The following is an 18205-nucleotide window of genomic DNA, read 5'->3' as shown; positions in this document are numbered from 1 at the left end:
TATACCCTTTTCCTCTAACGGAAATGGAAAAAAAAATAATTTTAATCTAAACTTTTATTATTTTTTTCTAAAAAATATAATCTCATATGAGTAAATTTAATCCTCGTCAAACATATTTTTTTTGTCTTTTTTTTATTTAAATGACTAATTTATAATTATTATTTTGATAATCAAATTTATTTATGTTTCACTAATATTCTTGTAAAACTTATTGTAGATGACCAAATTTTTCCTTCGAATACGAAATTAAATCACAATACACACAAAAAAAATATTTTAATTTTTTATTCTTTAAACTAAGGAATGAAAGAAAAAACAAAATAAGAATAAGAAATTCAAATAATTATAATAAAAGAAGTCAAAAAATAATTTATGTATGAAAAAAATTAAAATATACCTTGAACTTTAATAGAAGAATCATATATACCCCTAAATAATTTTTTTAAAAAAATTAAAAGTAATAAATATAAATTTAAAACTAATTTTTTAACTTCCGTTAAATGAAGGGTATATGTGAGCCATTTTGTAACGGCAGGGGTATATGTGAGCCATTTGTATAACGGTAAGGGCATATATGAACCACTTTTATAACGAGGGGTATATCAGCTCCAAATGACAAAGTTTAGGGGTATATCAGACTAACTTGAAAGGCCAATGAGTTGGTAGGTGTAATGGACACGAGCGTACAAAAATACTATTACGTCCGATCATTTTTAATTGAAAAATTATAATTTATAATTTTTTTATATTATTATTAAATATTTAAATTTTTTATTTAAAATATTAAATTAATTTTTTAAAAAAATAATATAACAAATAAAAGCGAATGAAATCGTGTTTTGGTATTTGTGGGTTCCATCAGATTTCCTTTTGCAAATTCTTGGGCCGCCTAATCAACTTTTGACGAGCAGACAATGAGGAATTGCTTCTAAGAATTTATATGGGAAACTTACATAAATATATTATAATAAAAAAATATTTACCATTTATAGCAATAATATTTTTACCTCACTTGATCACTTTTAATTCATTTATAATACAAGTTTAATACATATTACAAATTTAACAAAGCATTGCTATAAATGGTAATAAACAAAAAGTATCGCTAAAATCAGTAATTATTTTTTAAAATGTATTAATTTATGTAATTTTTCCAATTTATATCACCTTTCGTTTTTGTTTAGGTCGAACATATATACAGACTTTTAAACTTGTCCTGTTAACTTGTTTCATTTTAACCTTTAATTTTAATTTTTATGATTTATTTAGACACTTTCTTTTCAAAAGATCAACAAAATGGAGGGTCTGTACTTCAAACTCCATTAATAATTCACCTGTATTTTATATAGTAACATTTAAATAGAAAATATTAAATTTATGGTTTCTTTATTTCCACTTTTTTCATTTTAAAAATTAACGTCATATTTTTTTTTAAAAAAAATAATAATGATTGATGAACATCAATTTTTTTTAAAAATATTTTTTTCTAGAGTTTCTGTATATTATTGTGCGAAAAATAATCGACGAAAGTGTGTTGATTTTCTTTTTTAATAAATTAATTAAATCGAAAAACAGCACATTTTTATTTAATATCTAGTTTATTTGGACTAACTCAAATATCAAGTTTCTAATTTTTTATTCAACTAAATACGAGTAAAAAATAACTCATGTTCATTATTAATTTATAACACTATAAAAAAATGTTGAAACTCGATGGACTTCATTAGGTTGTCATTGATTTTCTTAAGAAAGAAAATTGATGCACTTTTATCGGTTATTTCTCATGCAAAAATACATGGAAACTCTCAAAAAGAATTTGTTACTTTTTTAAAAAAACGAAAAAGGGTCTAAATTATCTTTGAAGTATTGAAAATGGTATAAAATTATCCTTCATCCACCTATTGGCTCCAAAATGCCTTCTCATCCACCAATTGGCTCCAAAATACCCTTGTCATCCACCTTTGGGTTCAAAATCGACCACTTATTTAACAGTTTTAAAATTAAATTGTTTAAATATTTTTTAAAATACTTGACACTCAACTATTGGTTATAATTTAATTTATTAATATAATTTTAAATCCAACCCACTACCCACTCATTACTAACTAAACCACACCCAATTAATAAACCAATTATAATATCAAAATCACCATAAATACTACTAAATCACGACAAAATTATAGATTCCTGAAAATGACATTCAAAATTATTCGAGTCCGAATCGAAGCCCCAATAAAATTTAAGTTGAGCCGCTTATTTCGGAAGACACTTTCAATATGATTCTCTTTCAAGTTTGAATTTGAAATTTATGATTAAAGGTAAAGAAGTAGTACATCCCGAATAATTCATGCACTTTTCTTTAATATAATTTTATAAATATTTATGATTTGTTTTAAAACTTTTAATATATTATTTTTAAAAAATGTTTCTTTTAATGAAGTAACATCACATATTTTAAATTTATCTTTATATATCTAAAAAACAAAACATTTCCAAAAAAACATAAATACAAAACAATATTTTAAAAAGAAAACTTATTGCAACCTAACTTTTAAATAGGTTTAAAACATAGTTTTTTAATAATAAATAAATAAATAATTTGACATGGCATCCTAATAGGACAGAGATAATGCATTTTTTGTGTCAAGTATAATTTGAGGAAGATAGGCAGGGAAATTACTCACTTATTTTTAAATAAGTAGATATGTGTTTGGATAAAAGTATGAAATTAAAAAAAAGTTGTTGATGTGTTTAGATAATAAGTGCTGGTAAACACTTTCTTTAATCAAAATGTGAAATACCTTTAAAAGTTGTTAACATGATAAAAGTTGATTAATTTAATAATAATAATAATATATAATATATAACAATAATAATAATAATAATAAAATAACATGAAAATAATAATAATAATAATAATTATAATAACAATATAATAATAATATATAATATATAATAATAATAATATAAAACAATAATAATAAAGAATAATAAAATAAATAAAATATTAATAGTAATATATAATAATAATAATAATAATAATAACAAAGATAATTTAATATAAATAATAAATAATAATAATATAACAATATGAAAATAATAATAATAATAATAATAATACAATAATAATAATTATTATAATAATTATAGTAATATTAATAATAATAATGTATAATAATAATAATAAATAATAATATATAAAATATTAATAATAAATAATAATAATAATAATATATATTAATAATAATAATAATAATATATAATAATATATAATATATAATAATATTAGTAATAAAGAATAATAAAATAAATAATAATAATAAAAATAATAAAATATTAATAATAATAATAATAATAATATATAGTAATAATAATAAAGAATAATAAAATAAACAATAATAATAATAAAATAATAAAATATTAATAATACTAATAATTATAATAACAATAATAATAAAATAAAATAATAATAATAAATAATAATAATAATACAAATAAAATAAAAGAATTAAGAGTAAACAGGTAATATACACGGTCAACATAAAATGACTTTTAAGTTAAAAAAAAGGCACCCCTCAACTAGCTTTTAACTTTTGGCTTAAAATAAATTACTTTGATATTTGTCAAAATACTCTAATAAATTAAAAATTAATTTTTAAATTAATTTGACCAGCTTTTAAATCTATCCGAACAGGCTCTAAGTATATCAACCAATAGACGAAAAACAATAATGGTTATATTTCCAAATGCATATAAGAATAGCAGGTAGAAACTAAAGGTCTGTTAAACAAGGCACATATATTTACTTTTTGTTCCGTAGAAAACGGATGAAGTTGTTTTTGTGTTTATATTCTTTTTTTTTTTAACGAGATGAGTTTTTAAAGAAATTTTTGATGTCATGTTTTTATTTAATTATTTCTTGAATAACAAAGACTAACTAAATAAATAGATAACTTGGTGAAGAAATATATAATCAAAGATCTGCCAACAAACTATTTTTATACAAATTTTCATATTTACTTAAAATAAAATATAAATAATGTTTTTACGGAACTTTTGGTTTAGAATTTAAAAGCTCAAGTTTTGAAAAAGATTTTTATGTATATTATAATTTATTCTATAAATTTGAAAAAAATATTGAAAATAAAACTGATTCTAATAAATGTATACTTTTTGATGATTTTAATATTTGAGTATTAAAAAAAAATAGATCATGAATTTGATGGACATTTGGCCATATATAATTAAAAATTAAATATCTTCCATTTTACTAAAAAATTTTAAAATCAAAATTGTGTTATGCTATATTACTTTTTTTCATAAATGAGACAAATAACATTTTATTTGAAATTCTAAACATAAAGGTTTATTTTGAATTTTCTATAGTCAAATTAATTTTCAAATAAAGTAGAAATTATTTTAGAAAAAAGATGGGTGATATAGTCTATTTTTTCATGCAAAGTGCAGATAAATATGATTATATGAATGCATATAAGACTTCTTGGGCATATCAAACTCTCTTTAATTGTATTGATTACGGATAAACATAAAGAAATAGATTAAATTCAAAAAATATATTAGCACTAATCATCCTACATTTTCTTTTCTTCTCTTTTTTTCTTTTTGATTTTGTAATAATGGGATCTAATATGTGAATTTAAACCATCCTACATATCTGGAATCATGTATAAGGTTTAGGCTTATTTGTTAAATATTGATTCTTTTGAAAAACATAAAATCTTAAATATTCTTATTTATTTCTTATTGTCCTCTATCCATATAGATCCTCTAAACTTTTTTAAAACTTTAAATTTTCTCCTTTGTTCCACATTGTTCTCGCACTGCTATCCATTGAAAAACTTTAAATCAGAAGGACTCAATGCCTTTCAAAAGGAGGATTCAAACTTTTTGATAATAATAAAATTATTATATACTATATTAATTTTTAATCATGTGATCTTAAATATATCATGTGAAATTTAAATTAAAAAACCGACAAAAAAGATAGAAAAAACGAATTAAAACAAATAAATGAAATTAAAAGATATAGTATATTATTTAGTTTAAGATTATAGAAAAAATAAAGTTTTGCAATATATATAATTTTTTCTAATTCAAATAAATTAAAACATATAATATACTAAAAGAAATGACATATTTTTAAAAAAATTACTTTGCATCTCAAAAATAAAAAATACAAAATAATTAAAAATTAGGCTCCGATTTATCAATTCCTAGGAATATTCATCTACACACTTGAACTAAATAGTGTTTCTACATTTTTGTGTGGGAGTTCTCATTCATATATATTTGATAGTTAAATTAATTAAATAAAATATGTTAAATTAACTATATATAAAACATGTCATTTCTTTTAGTTATATATCACACCTATCAATAAGTAATAAAATCTTAGAAATAAGTAATAAAATCTTAAAATGAGAATATGTTTGATATTTTTTCTTCAAAATTTGAATAGAAAGTGTCTGGTTGATATATTATACTAGAAAATTAAGGTGTTCAATTAAAATATAATTTAATTCAAATATCTAATAAAAATAAAATAGGAAAAATGACAGAAATTTACGTTTAAGTTCTCTTATTACTATTATCCTCTATTAGTTTTATAAATCCCCAAAATCTCTCATTTTCGCGCATCATATTAATCTATCAGCGTATTATATTAGTGTATCTCGGGTATCAGATTAGTGTATGGGTATCAGATTAGTGTATCTCGTGCATCAGATTAGTGTATCATGTATAAAATATAATGTATCATACTTAATGATTAATGTATCTAGCGAATCAGATTAATATATCAATGCTTATATTATTGAGGGATTTCTATAATTATAAACTTATAAGGGACAAATATTAATTTTACCTTAACAATATGTGATTTTTGTCCTTTGTTCTAATAAATTTAAGAGTTAAAGTTTTATGCACCGTCAGTGTATACGATTTTCTACCATCAAATAATTTATAAAATAAATTATGTAATAATAAAATATCTATTTTAGAAAACCAATTATTTAAATCATGTTCTATTTTAAATCATGTTCTATTTTTTAGTTTATGCATTTTTTTCGTTATATTGATCTTTCAATTATTTTCAGTTAAATCATGTTCACAAGTTGTTTGTAAATTTTCTCAAGGATAATAATTATATTTGTATTAGTAATCATATTGTTATCAACCTTTTACTTTTCAATTTGGGGTATTTAATATTGCAGATCAAAATAATAATTTTTTTTAAAAAAAATTCTTCTTCTCGTGTGTACTGATGATCAGGACTTTGCCAAAATTTCAAAAGAAAAAGCAGTGACGATTAATTTAGAAGATAACTATGAATTAATTTTAGTTAGAGGAGAAAGAGGACTCAACTTCCCTTTGCTATATCTTAACATAATTATAATAATGTTCAAAAAGATGTTTTATTAATCACTTAATTTACCATATTTATCTTAAAAATTATTTAATGTTTTACACCGATGCACAAAACTTAAACTCTAAATTTAACGTTTTCCGAAACATTTCCACTGGAGACTTTTTCATCAGCTTCCATTTAGTCCATTTCTCTCTAATTATATACGGAGTCATCAGATTTTTAGGTTTCATTTTTTGAAGATTCTCAGCCTCTGATTTACCCTCATCCGTTATTCATTTCAACTTTTGTAATTCTTTCATCCACCAAATTGAAGAAATAAAAATAAAAAAATGTCGAGAGTAAGCATCAAACAGATACTATATATATTCATTTATTGTGTGTTTGTATTCTCTTCTTTGGCAGAAATAGGGTTTTCAATTTGGTTACATTTCGGCGACAGTGCTACTCTTTGCCAGAAAGTGTGGCAGAAACCTTCGCTGATAGTGGGAGTGTTTTCCCTGGTTGTTTCAGGTTTCATATTCGTTGATTGGTTCTGCCGATCAGGCACGTTTATCAGTAGGATATGTTCGATTTTGCTATATTTGATCTTTTTCGGACAGTTATTTTTCACGTTGTTTGGAGTTTTGGTCACCAATAGAAACGTGAGCAGGACTTTATTTGGGAGAGATGGAAATTACTCGCATTACTTGTTGAACAAGTATGCATTGAGTACCGAGAATTGGAAGCCGATTAAGATATGTTTAGTTGATACAGATTTTTGTCATTCTACAACTGTAACAGATTCTTATTACAAATACATCTTTCCTGTTACCCAGGTTTCGTAGTTTATCCTTTATCATTAATTATAATCATTTAAGACATTGTATATTTAAGTATTTTAAATATTTAAAGAGTGATATAGTAAAATTATCCTTTTTATAACAACGTACATATTTGTTTTCGTGCACGCAGTCGAACTGTTGCCAGCCTCCCAGATATTGCGGCTTGGAGTTTCACAATGTTACCAACTGGACCATGCCCAAATCAGGGCCGTCGGTAGCAGACAATGACTGCAAGATTTGGAGCAATGTACAGTCTGAGCTCTGCTTCAATTGTCAATCATGTAGAACACCATTCGTTGATGAACTCCATTTTGAATGGAAGTTATGTTCCATTGCCTGCTTTGTACTCTTTCTTGTCTTTTACTTTGTTTGCAGTGTTCAGTGGTTTATTCGCAGGGGAAGAAATCAAATGGATGCCAAAAACGCTAAGCATGAGCCATATTCGTTTGTTGCATTTCCATTTACCTAATGTTTAGTAGATCAAAGCTTCGTTTGGATGGTATGAAACATTGATATATTGTGCGTATTTCATTATTTACTTTTTATTGAATCTGTTTTTGATCAGTTGTGCTTCCGTTTGTTTTATCTCTAATATTGACTAACAAAGACAAGTTATAATCTTACCACTAGTACTATTGAACGTCCTAATGCAACGTACTTTAACATTTCGAGTATTGAGTTGTTACTCTATTCACATTTTTTTCTCTGATTCAAAGGATAGGTAAAAGGCCTTTACGGGAGTTGCAGCTTCTCCAACAATTCATAATTTCATGTAACATTGTTTCGTTTAAATTTAATACAAAAAAAAAAAAAAAAGCAAATGAGAACAAAATTAAGATAGTGACCTCAAAAAGGCAATGAAGTACAAATTCCACTGATTAAATTATATCAACCTATTATTAATTATTTCATTTAGACTATCAAACGAAGTTTTGTTTCGATTAAACCCTTCAACTACTAATAAAGTATTTTAATTAGACATGTTTGGTTCAAAAATTGAATTTCTTTTCTGTTCTGATTCATCATTTAGATACATGATATATCATTTCTTTAATTTTATTCGTTGCCTCATTTTTCACCCGCACTAATTATAGTTACTTGTCACGTGTTAAGAGTAACTTTTAATTTATTTTTATTTGATTAATTTGCTTATCTTTTTCTTTTTCTCTTTCTTCTTCACCTCAATTTTTATTCCATTCTCTTCATCGTTTTCTTGGGAAATTTCGTTTCATGTTATTTGTTGGTGTCACTTTTGCCGCTATCATCAATTAATTTATTTATGATAATATCGTCAAACAATCAAAATTCAAATATTCAAAATATCAGCAAGTCAAAATTTAAATTACCACCTTTTTCAACTCCTTACTCCCGTATTGAGTTTCCCATAGTTTTACTAATCTCAAGCCAATCTTGATTTGTAGGAGGAAAAAATCAGTAAACTATTTTGTTTTTCAAAAAAAAATAAAGCAGAATAAGTATGAATATGATATCATTAGTTTTTTAAAAAACAATGACCAGAAAGAAAAAAATGAAGGAAGACATAATATGCCCTATAAAGCAAAAAAATAAAATGAAGACATAATATGCCCTATGAGTAAAACTAATGATGGTAAGGAAGATGAGAATTTTTTTTGAAAAGATAAAAAATGATCCTAATAAAGTAAAAAATATTAATACATGGTTTTTCATGTTTTTTTTTTCTTCTAATAAGTCAAATTGGGATGTCACGTGGCAATTTTATGTTGGTTTGAAGTTCTAGAGTTTTCACGTGCTCATATTTCGGTGCAATGTTAAAATATCTTTCTGAAAATTCAAAATAACTTTAATGATGACTTTATGTCTTTCCTCTTTAAAATACAATGTAACAATAAAGTTTATTATATCTCGCATGAGCATAAATAGAAGATCGATATTTGAGGCTAGGCAATGCACGGTTTATTGTGGGGATGGATAACTGAGATAAATAGATAATCGAAGACAATTTTTTTTTAAAGTCAATAAAAATAAAATTGAAGATGAAACATCAACAGGTAAAAATAAAAAATAAAAAATTGAAGAGGAAAAATCAACAGATAAAAATAATAGAAAGTATGTATTTGTGTATGGGAACTTGATTTTTTAGTGCCAACAATGTAGGCGGGAGATCATTTCTTTTTTTCGCGGAAGAAAAAGTATTTGAATAGGACTACAAAAATTAATAAATTTTAAATTCATAATTTTAATTTATTATGTAATGTTATAATTTTTACATAACAAATTTGATTGACTGATTCTTTAAGCGAAAGTTGGTAAGTTGAGTGACTTTGTTAAAAATTTGAAATAAAACAAAATTAATCACTTTTACTAGATAATTCTTTGTATTTAACTAATCATTTGAGATATTTACTCTAATTTGTTTTATTAAACACCAATTTAAACGGATCAAACAAATTTTATATAATGGATTATTAGTAAGTTTTGATTATTGGATCTTTCCGTAACTAACTAAACGGGTTAAATATTTAACTAACTAATGCATACAAAGTGGGAGTTAATATCTTAAAAAGTTAATTCAATTTAGAGAATTTATTCATTAAACTTTGTTTTGTATCAATAAAATCACTCAACTTGCATTTTTTTAATAAAAAAATCACTCAACTTAAATTTTATATCAAAAGAATCACTTGACTAAATTTATCATTAGAATTGTTTTGATATAATAAAATATGCTATATTAATTAAGCTTAATAAGAAAACTTTTGGAATTGTGACGTGACAACCTTAATTATTAATTTAATAGGATTAAAACACTAAACCAACATTTTACTCCTGATATATCCCATCCAAGAGCCCTTATTTGTGGGTTACAATTTAAAGTCTTAAATCTAATCTAAAAGTCAATATTGAGAAGTTTGATAAATTAGTTACACAAGTGTGCGCTATACATTTTATTAATGAAGTTTAATTACAAAACTTCCACTGCAAATGAGATGCTATACATTTTATTAATGAAGTTTAATTACAAAACTTCCACTGCAAATGATATGTAACAGTCATAAATATTTACGTATTCTAATTTAGTAGGATTAACACATTAAATCAATATTTTATTCGTGATATATTTATGTATTCAATCCAAAGATACCTTTATTTATTGCTTAATTAAATGAAGTAATAATTAAACTCCATTTTGTGATATAAAAAAATCAATGATAAATTTAATGAATAAATTTTGTGACCCAATGAGATATTAATTCTATTAAGTGGAGGGTTACATTATCACGGAAACAATTGTTCACTTTCATAAGATTCAAGGTTTTTACTTGCAGATTCACGGGCAATAGAAAATGTCAGGAGAAAGATGCAAAATTATGCCTATTATTCTTACAAGCATTTCTGTGATACTCACAGGGAGTTCAATTTGGTTACATTTCAGCGACGCTTTGCGACAAAGTGTGGGTGAAGCCTTTGCTGATAGTGGGTGTGGGTCTCCTGTGTTTAATGGTTTGTGACTTGGCTGAGTTCTTCGGCCCAGTCAAATTTGTCATCTGGATATGTATGATGTTGCTCAGTTTGGGAGTCATCTGTTTTGATGGTGTTCTCAATTTTGGTGACTAATAGAAAAGTGAGTAGGGTTTTATTTGGGAGAGATAGAAATTACTCGGATTACTTGTTGGAGAAGTATGTGATGAATGCAGAGCAGATTAAGAGCTGTTTGGTTGATTTCCAAGTTTGTCCGAATATACGCATGGGCAAAGGGGCTGAATTTTACAAATAAGCCTCTCTCTGTTGGGTTATGGGCCTTTTTCCCTTCCTATGTGGATAAATAAAAGTCCAATTTGGACCAACCCATTTTTGCCCATAGGCCCATTCTTATGAGGCAAATATAAGCCTATTTAGGTCTTATTTTCAGACACACAGAGAGTTTTTCAGCAGCCAAAAAGAGAGAAAGAGAGCAGATTTTCGCAGTCAAAAATTCAGCCCTAACAGCCAACTTCAAATTGCGATTCCCGCTTCGTTTCTTGTCCGATTGAGCTGATTTTTGGACAGCATATTATATTCATCTCAATCTTTGATTAGGAACTGACAGAGTTGGATTTGGTGGCCTGCAGCTTCAGTTTTGCTGTCGTGAACAGTAGCTGCGAAATTGGTGATTTTGCTCCTTTAATTCTCTAGATTTGGTGCAATCTTATTTTGTTGTTGCTCGTTGTTTGGCACTTGTTTTGTGGCCAATTTTGGAGAACAATATTGTAACTCTTGGTGATTATAGTGGAGCTTTTGGTCCCGTGATTTTTTACTCTTCACATCGAAGGGTTTTCCACGTAAATCTTGGTGTCTTGTGTGATTTGTTTATTATTGCCTTGTTATATTTGTTTGGTTGAATTACTTGCTGCCTTACTATCATATTGCTTGTGGTTGTTTGTCTTCTCTTGGTTCAAAGCGAAAAGGGAAAGTATAGACTTGGGTATTCTTCCGCTGTTATCCTGTCAGACATTTTTGTTAGTGCCTTGTCTTTCCCAACACTCTCCTGCTTAGGTTCCTAATTAGAAAATTTATATGTCATATGCTTCTTAGTTTAAGTTAATTCAAAGTATTTTATCTTTGCTTTATTGCTTGCAGTTGAGTTGTTGCATTTTGCCTGCTCAGAGCAGGGCCAGCAGTAGCAAACAATGACGGCAAGAACTGGAGTACTGTAGAGAGCGAGCTTTGCTTCAACTGTCAATTATGCAAAACAGCATACTATGATATCATCAAGAAACATTGCAAGATCTTATAATTCATCACTCTTTTCATAGTCTTTGTTTGTTGTGTAGACTTCTGTGCTCTCGAAATCAAGAACAGGTCAAAGGGACCCCAAAGGAACAAAGTATACCCTGTTTGAGCCCTATTGGTTTGTTATATTTCCATTTCCATGATGGTCCTTGGTTTGGATGGCATAAAAACATTGTATTGACATTGACATTGACGGAAGGAGGTTTAAAAAATAAAAATATAGTGCTTAAAATTTGAATTCTGAACTCCTAAACAATTTATTCAACTTCTAATCTTGTGTTTAGGTCTTCGTAATGTGCTACATATCATTTCATGATGTTACATATCAACAATTTAAAGAATAGACTTATAATATTCTTATAAAGAAAAAGTCATGAACTAATAGTAAACACCAACAAAATTCAACTATTTTAATTTCTTACCAAGAGCTGCTGATCTAGCCTTGAGCAAATTAAACATGGAACGCGCAATTAGCTATATATACTGAAGAAACTTTAAAGAAACAAGCAAATAGTGAACGAAGTGTAAATTTTGTTGATGTTTTTGGTCAAAGATCCTGGAGAATGAAAATGGAAAAAACAGATTCAAAAGTTGTAACTTTTAAGTAATTTTTTTCTTGATTTTTGTTATTTTTGTTACCTATATTTTTCTTGTAAATACATTTGCTATAAAGAAGGAACCAAAGAAGTGTGTTTTTTTACGGAATTTTAAAAGTTTTACCAAATTAGAAAATAGTCTAATCCCAACTTCTCCCTATATTTTAGGGCTTATCATCTTTAATTATAACTGAGTCAACAACTGCTCTCTAATGGAACTGCTCTTAAATGGCTAAAATATAGAGAGTACTACTTAATTAGTTTGTTGTGATTTTGCAGTTTGTGTTTGAAACTGTATAAGTTAATTTTTCAATTTTCAAAATCTATGCATACAAAAACACAAAGAAATATGGTACGAGTAAGCAATTTCATAATTACGTTTCTTAATTGTGTGACTCTATTGGTTTCTCTGGTAGCCATAGGGTTTTCAATCTGGCTTAATTTCAACCACAGCGCTACACTTTGCCAGAAAGTGTTGCAGAAGCCTTTACTGATACTGGGAGTGTGTCTACTGGTTGTTTCGATTTTGGGATTGATTGGATCCTTGTGCCGAGTCTCGTTTATCCTCTGGATATATTTGTTTTTGTTGTTTTTGCTTATTGTGGGATTGCTCTGTTTCACGTTGTTCGCAATTTTGGTAACGAACAAAAATGTGAGCAAAGCTTTATCTGGAAGAGGTTATAAGGAAATCAAATCTGGAGATTACACCAACTGGTTGCAGAAGTATGTGGTAAATGAAGAGAATTGGGGGGAGATTAAGAGTTGTTTGGTTGATACCAAATTCTGTCAGCATATACCTACTGGCAAAGGGGCTGATTTTTACAAATACAGACTATCTCCTATTCAGGTTCTTATCTTTTGGCTTTACCCATTATCTCATTTATCAGTGAATTCTTATGGAGACGCGTAGCGAGAATTTAGAGTTTATGAGTTCCAAACTTGCCAAAGAAATCATAGTCATGGATTCACAATTTATAATGGATGTCCTAATTGCATGATCTGAACAAAAGTTATTGCGTTCATCCAATCCCTACGTTATACTCTTCCTTTGCCCCTAATAAAGTATTTCTGAAATTATGTTCAATGCATTGATGATGCAACAAACATTTATATAATCAGGTAACTTGAGTTCAGTCACACCTATAAGTCTGCTACTTCAAAGACATCGTCTCACGAGAGGAAGATTTCTAAAGCAAAAAAGAATATCATTCATTCTGATAACTTGGAAGTTTATCACATGTTGAAATTTATTTTATGTAGTATAGAAAGTAGTTACTTCACTATGTTAATGTTTATACTTCGAATATTTTGTTTTGGTGAGTGCAGTCGAGTTGTTGCAAGCCACCCACTTACTGTGGTTTGGTGTTCCACAATGCTACTTACTGGACCATGCCTAAAGCAGGGCCAGCGGTAGCAGACGATGACTGCAAGATTTGGAGCAATGTACAGAGCGAGCTCTGCTTCAACTGCCAATCATGTAAGACATCATTCCTTGACCACATCAAGAGAGATTGGAAGACATGTTCCCTCGTCAACCTTGGCCTCTTACTTCTCGTCCTCTTTGTTTATGGTGTTGGCTGCTGCGCATTCAGGAACACAAAATCAAAAGGGAAAGAATAGGCAAAATATCTGCCCTCTGCATGAACCATATCGTCTTTTTTACATTCCCATTTTCCTAGTGATTGTTTGTTTGACTGAAACAAGACACTGATGTTGTAATTATTGTTTATTTCCGACTTCACTTCTCCATCTAATGTTTAGCTATTTGTATGTTTATTTCTTAGTTATATGGCATTATTAGTTTCTAGATATATTCATTCTTGAGTCTTTGATCATTTGTGCTTCATTCGTTTTCCCCAACTAAGCAAGAGAAGTTATCTTACTGCTCGAGATTGCCCACATTTCGAGTATTGTTTTATTACTGTTCACATTTTTTTTTTCTGATTCAAAGCACTAAACTGGATATGAAAAATTGAAAATGCTGCAAAAAGGTGAGGTTCTGCTAAAATTTTATTTAGTCAAGTAACACCTGCCATCAAACTTAATGTTGTTACCTCTTCCTATCATAATAAAGTGCCCCAACCTCTTACACGCACATCATCACATATATTAATGAAGCAAAATTACTACCATCTTCTCTACATATCCTGAAATCGTCGTCCACAACTCGAAAGAGTTCATATCTGGTAAATTGCTGTAAATGCTACTTTGAAATTTCAGATGAATGCGATCTGATTAAGCATTTGATGTCATTTTAATCCCTTCATATCCTCATTCCCTCTTGATATTGCAATAAGTTATCTCTCAGACCAGAAAATTGCCAGGAAGAAAACAAAAAAATAACAGAAAATGCATGGAATAGAAGATGAAGGAACCAACAGGAAGATCAGGTGTAGCAAGCAGAAAAGTTTTTCCCACTAAAATTTCACTTTACCTTGGCAAAGGAGAACCAATGAGCCCAGATACATGTATCTTCAACTTACATCATTTGAAAATTCAAGAGTAATCTCCTACCAGTTTGATAACAATTTCTAATCACCATATAACTAGCTCGAAGGTACAAAATATTGGAGGAACACCATGAATTAATCAAGATGCAACATGCCAAAACTACTGCAGTAAAACAGGTTCTCTAGAGTCTCATTTGAGAAAAGTACAGGACAGAAACAAGGAAACATATATGAAGAGAGACGTTAACAGTTCAAGACTCCACGTTGGTTGCAGCAGAAATGAAGGAATCATGGGAACCAACAGTGAACCACAAAACCAACCAGCCACAAGGCCTCCAAACCTGATATGTAAAAGGTGCACGCATATTAATAGTAAGAAGTCAATGATGAAAGTGAAACATCAGAAAATGAACGTGGAATTTAGACACTAGCATCTTTTTTACCATCCAAAACTGAGTCAACCAATCAACTTACCCTATAAGAGCAGCTCTACCTAAGCTCTTTGTCTTGTCATTAAGGAAGTATACACAAGCTCCAAATGATATTGCTACCTGCATAAAAAAGAGATATCTGTAAATAAAGCTGGAATTCATTTATTTAAAAAATCTTGAAAAGCTTGTCAAGGTGCAGAAATTATCAGAAAACATGATCCAGAATGAAAGCAGCCAAACCACTATTCCATTCACAGCTGCTCAATACAAGCCTTGCATTATCAAATGCAGGTCAAACTCTGAAACTGTCTGTATTTTCAACTAAAACATTGGAGAATAACTGCAATTTACATCACTTTTAGTCTTCGACTTTTATACTGTTATGGAGCTAAACCTGAAAAACCTAATGGTCGCTGATGAGTATAGACATTTAGACCCTCGAGGGATACTGAGAGGGCCAGGCAGTCATTAAGAGGGCTGAAAGGTAGACTTTTTAAACTAATACTGCTTTGTTTCCTGACCTGTTTTGACTTTTTCCATTTCCCCAGAAAAATACATGGTGCTGATAGTTCATGACCATTCTTATGGTAAAAGCCGGAGCCAGAATGGGAGAATTGCTGAGAGATGTTCAAGAGTACATGATTATTTAAAAGGTTCTCAAGTTTCCTATGGTCGAGTTTGGAAACTTTTAACTGTCAAGAAAAGGAATCTTGGTCCTAATTGAATCATAAAATCAGATCTACTCTTAGGTTGGTAAAAAGAAGACTACAACCCATATATTTAACTGATGGACGAATCTAGCACCTCCTAGCACACCTAGGGTTAGACATAAAACAGAGTAACTTAACAAGGGTGGCCCAACACCTGGGTCTGATTTTGACAAGAAAATGGACATTAGGCCCAACTTAGCCCAAAAACCAGCTCAATCCAATTTTTTTTTTATGACGGTGGTGTCGGAGCAAGTTTGCGAGCACCTCGACTATTCCACAGGAACCTGAGCTACCTACCACTAGTACAGAACATGATAACTCTGTCACCAAGAGTAAGACGGATGGGAAGAAATCACCTAAATCTTATTTTTTATGACGGTGGTGTCAGAAGTTGTACAGATCTTTACCGACGATTAGACTTACGTCAGAATAAATTTGCACTGATTAAGAAAGATAATCACTGCAAGATACAGTGTGTCCGTAAGAACATGCGCTCCCATCACCTAGGATATTGGCACATCAAATGAGATCTGAAGAGTTATCACGGATAAAAATTGAGACAGAACAAACCTGGAATGCAGGGCCAGCTTCAGCAGAGTTCATCACACTCCAGCATGCCATGAATCCAAAGAGGAATAATCTCCTCATGATAATTACAGGTGGTGGAAGTTCCACAAAGCTGAGGAGGTTCTGAACCCATGGCGGAGATTCCTCGACTTGCTTTTTTAGCCTTGTTTTCAAGTTAATCTTTGTCTTCTTTCTATTTATGAAGCTTTTCATTAGTATCTTCTCAAAAGCAGCTTCAATTGATTCTGCACTTCTCTCATGATTGGCATACTGGTTTAACAAAAAGTTGCGCGAACTCCAAATTTCTTCCTCAGAGGCATCACGGCTTATTCCAAGACGTTTGTAAGGGTCCCAAACATTCAATCGAGAAAACTTCGGAACATTACCTTCAGAAATCAGATCGTCAACATCAAACTAGATGTTTCATGCTAGAATGTTAACCAAACAACTCGAAAAGAACCAGAGAACAAACTTACACATGTAACTTATCCAATGCCAAAAGAGAAGTTACTTTAACTTCAATTTTCCCCTATGTTATCACTCATTGCTAACATAAAGAAGTTACCTAAAGCAAAAAAAGCTGACGGTCTTTCTCGATAATTTGGCAAAGACTGAAAGATTAAAGCTTCGGAAGATATATGTGCTCCAGGATTCTTGTTTAAATCCTTCTATCATTTTCAAAGGAATTTTTAAAAGAGAAATTTAGAGATTTTCCATCTCTACAATTCTTTTAATAGAAACTTCCCCTACTAAATACTTAATTCCGAATCAGCATCTTGAGCTTTTCACATTGTAACACAAATTTCAACACTAACCCAAAATCTTACCAGCCACGGAGTTATTGATCTAAAACTATTATAAATCATCAATTAAAGTTGTATGTTATATCTGCTTGCAGTTTCCTTTTCACAGTAGCATCAATACATAGAGCGTTAATTAGTATTAGAAAACCCACCTCCATAGGCCGTATCCGTTGCACATTTTGTACCCTTTGAAAACAAACGAGAGGGTTCCGACCTCTTCGAATTTCCTCTACTCGAACTGCACAGAAGTTTAACAAATAGTAGGAACTTCAACATACCAACAACAAATTAATAGATCCCAAATGTTCAATACGACACAAGACAACCCGCATACAATTTCTCTAAGAAGATAATAAGACAACTTACATTTTTTGGCCGAGGAAAGCAGAGGAAAGGGAAGGTTTCAATATGAGAGTTGCCGCCATGAAATTCGTTCTCCCCAATAGAGAAAAAGATCCCTAGATTTTGAACTGATTTCTTATAGTGGAGAAAATTTTTCCATAGAGGCCGTGCCGGCAGAGAGGGTTTAATCCGGTTAGGTGGAACTTCAAAGCCGTGGAAGAAGGAAGGAACTTCTTGCTAAGCTTTTCGATTATGTATATGGTGAAAAATGAAAGAGTATTAGGCTCTAGATTAAGCTGGGTGCGCATTGTACCCCCTTTCTATATATAATTTTAATTACATTTC

At 29.2% G+C, this 18205-nt stretch overlaps 3 protein-coding genes across 3 annotated transcripts; 2 read left to right on the top strand and 1 right to left on the bottom strand.

The window, feature by feature from the left end:
- Positions 1–6717: 6717 nt before the first annotated feature.
- LOC107013620 (tetraspanin-8-like) lies at positions 6718–7678 on the top strand. Its single transcript, XM_015213490.1, has 2 exons — positions 6718–7203; positions 7340–7678. Exons 1-2 carry the CDS (start codon positions 6718–6720, stop codon positions 7676–7678), a joined length of 825 nt encoding a protein of 274 aa, XP_015068976.1.
- Positions 7679–12344: 4666 nt separating this feature from the next.
- LOC107013806 (tetraspanin-8-like) lies at positions 12345–14372 on the top strand. Its single transcript, XM_015213681.2, has 2 exons — positions 12345–13404; positions 13884–14372. The coding sequence occupies exons 1-2, from the start codon at positions 12883–12885 to the stop codon at positions 14175–14177; spliced, it is 816 nt and encodes a 271-aa protein (XP_015069167.1). The 5' UTR covers positions 12345–12882; the 3' UTR covers positions 14178–14372.
- A 578-nt stretch (positions 14373–14950) lies between these two features.
- On the bottom strand, positions 14951–18162 carry LOC107014910 (protein CHAPERONE-LIKE PROTEIN OF POR1, chloroplastic). The gene is made up of 5 exons (XM_015215029.2): positions 17885–18162; positions 17671–17756; positions 16719–17101; positions 15482–15558; positions 14951–15348 (listed from the first exon to the last, which is right to left on the bottom strand). Exons 1-5 carry the CDS (start codon positions 17941–17943, stop codon positions 15198–15200), a joined length of 756 nt encoding a protein of 251 aa, XP_015070515.1. The 5' UTR covers positions 17944–18162; the 3' UTR covers positions 14951–15197.
- Positions 18163–18205: the final 43 nt, after the last annotated feature.

This window comes from Solanum pennellii, chromosome 3 (assembly GCF_001406875.1).
Source record: "Solanum pennellii chromosome 3, SPENNV200".
Taxonomy (NCBI): Eukaryota; Viridiplantae; Streptophyta; class Magnoliopsida; order Solanales; family Solanaceae; genus Solanum; species Solanum pennellii.
The sequence above is the reverse complement of the archived record's forward strand: the minus strand, read 5'-3'. Positions and strand labels throughout refer to the sequence as shown.

Bases quoted from the DNA above. Each gene is read 5' to 3' on its own strand.
- LOC107013620 (XM_015213490.1), top strand. From the start codon at position 6,718: ATGTCGAGAGTAAGCATCAAACAGATACTATATATATTCATTTATTGT. The intron at 7,204-7,339 runs GTTTCGTAGTTT...TCGTGCACGCAG, and splicing joins ACATCTTTCCTGTTACCCAG to TCGAACTGTTGCCAGCCTCC.
- LOC107013806 (XM_015213681.2), top strand. From the start codon at position 12,883: ATGCATACAAAAACACAAAGAAATATGGTACGAGTAAGCAATTTCATA. The intron at 13,405-13,883 runs GTTCTTATCTTT...TGGTGAGTGCAG, and splicing joins ACAGACTATCTCCTATTCAG to TCGAGTTGTTGCAAGCCACC.
- LOC107014910 (XM_015215029.2), bottom strand. From the start codon at position 17,943: ATGGCGGCAACTCTCATATTGAAACCTTCCCTTTCCTCTGCTTTCCTC. The intron at 15,559-16,718 runs GTTTGTTCTGTC...TTTTTTATGCAG, and splicing joins AAGCTGGCCCTGCATTCCAG to GTAGCAATATCATTTGGAGC. The intron at 15,349-15,481 runs GTAAGTTGATTG...TTTACATATCAG, and splicing joins GGTAGAGCTGCTCTTATAGG to GTTTGGAGGCCTTGTGGCTG.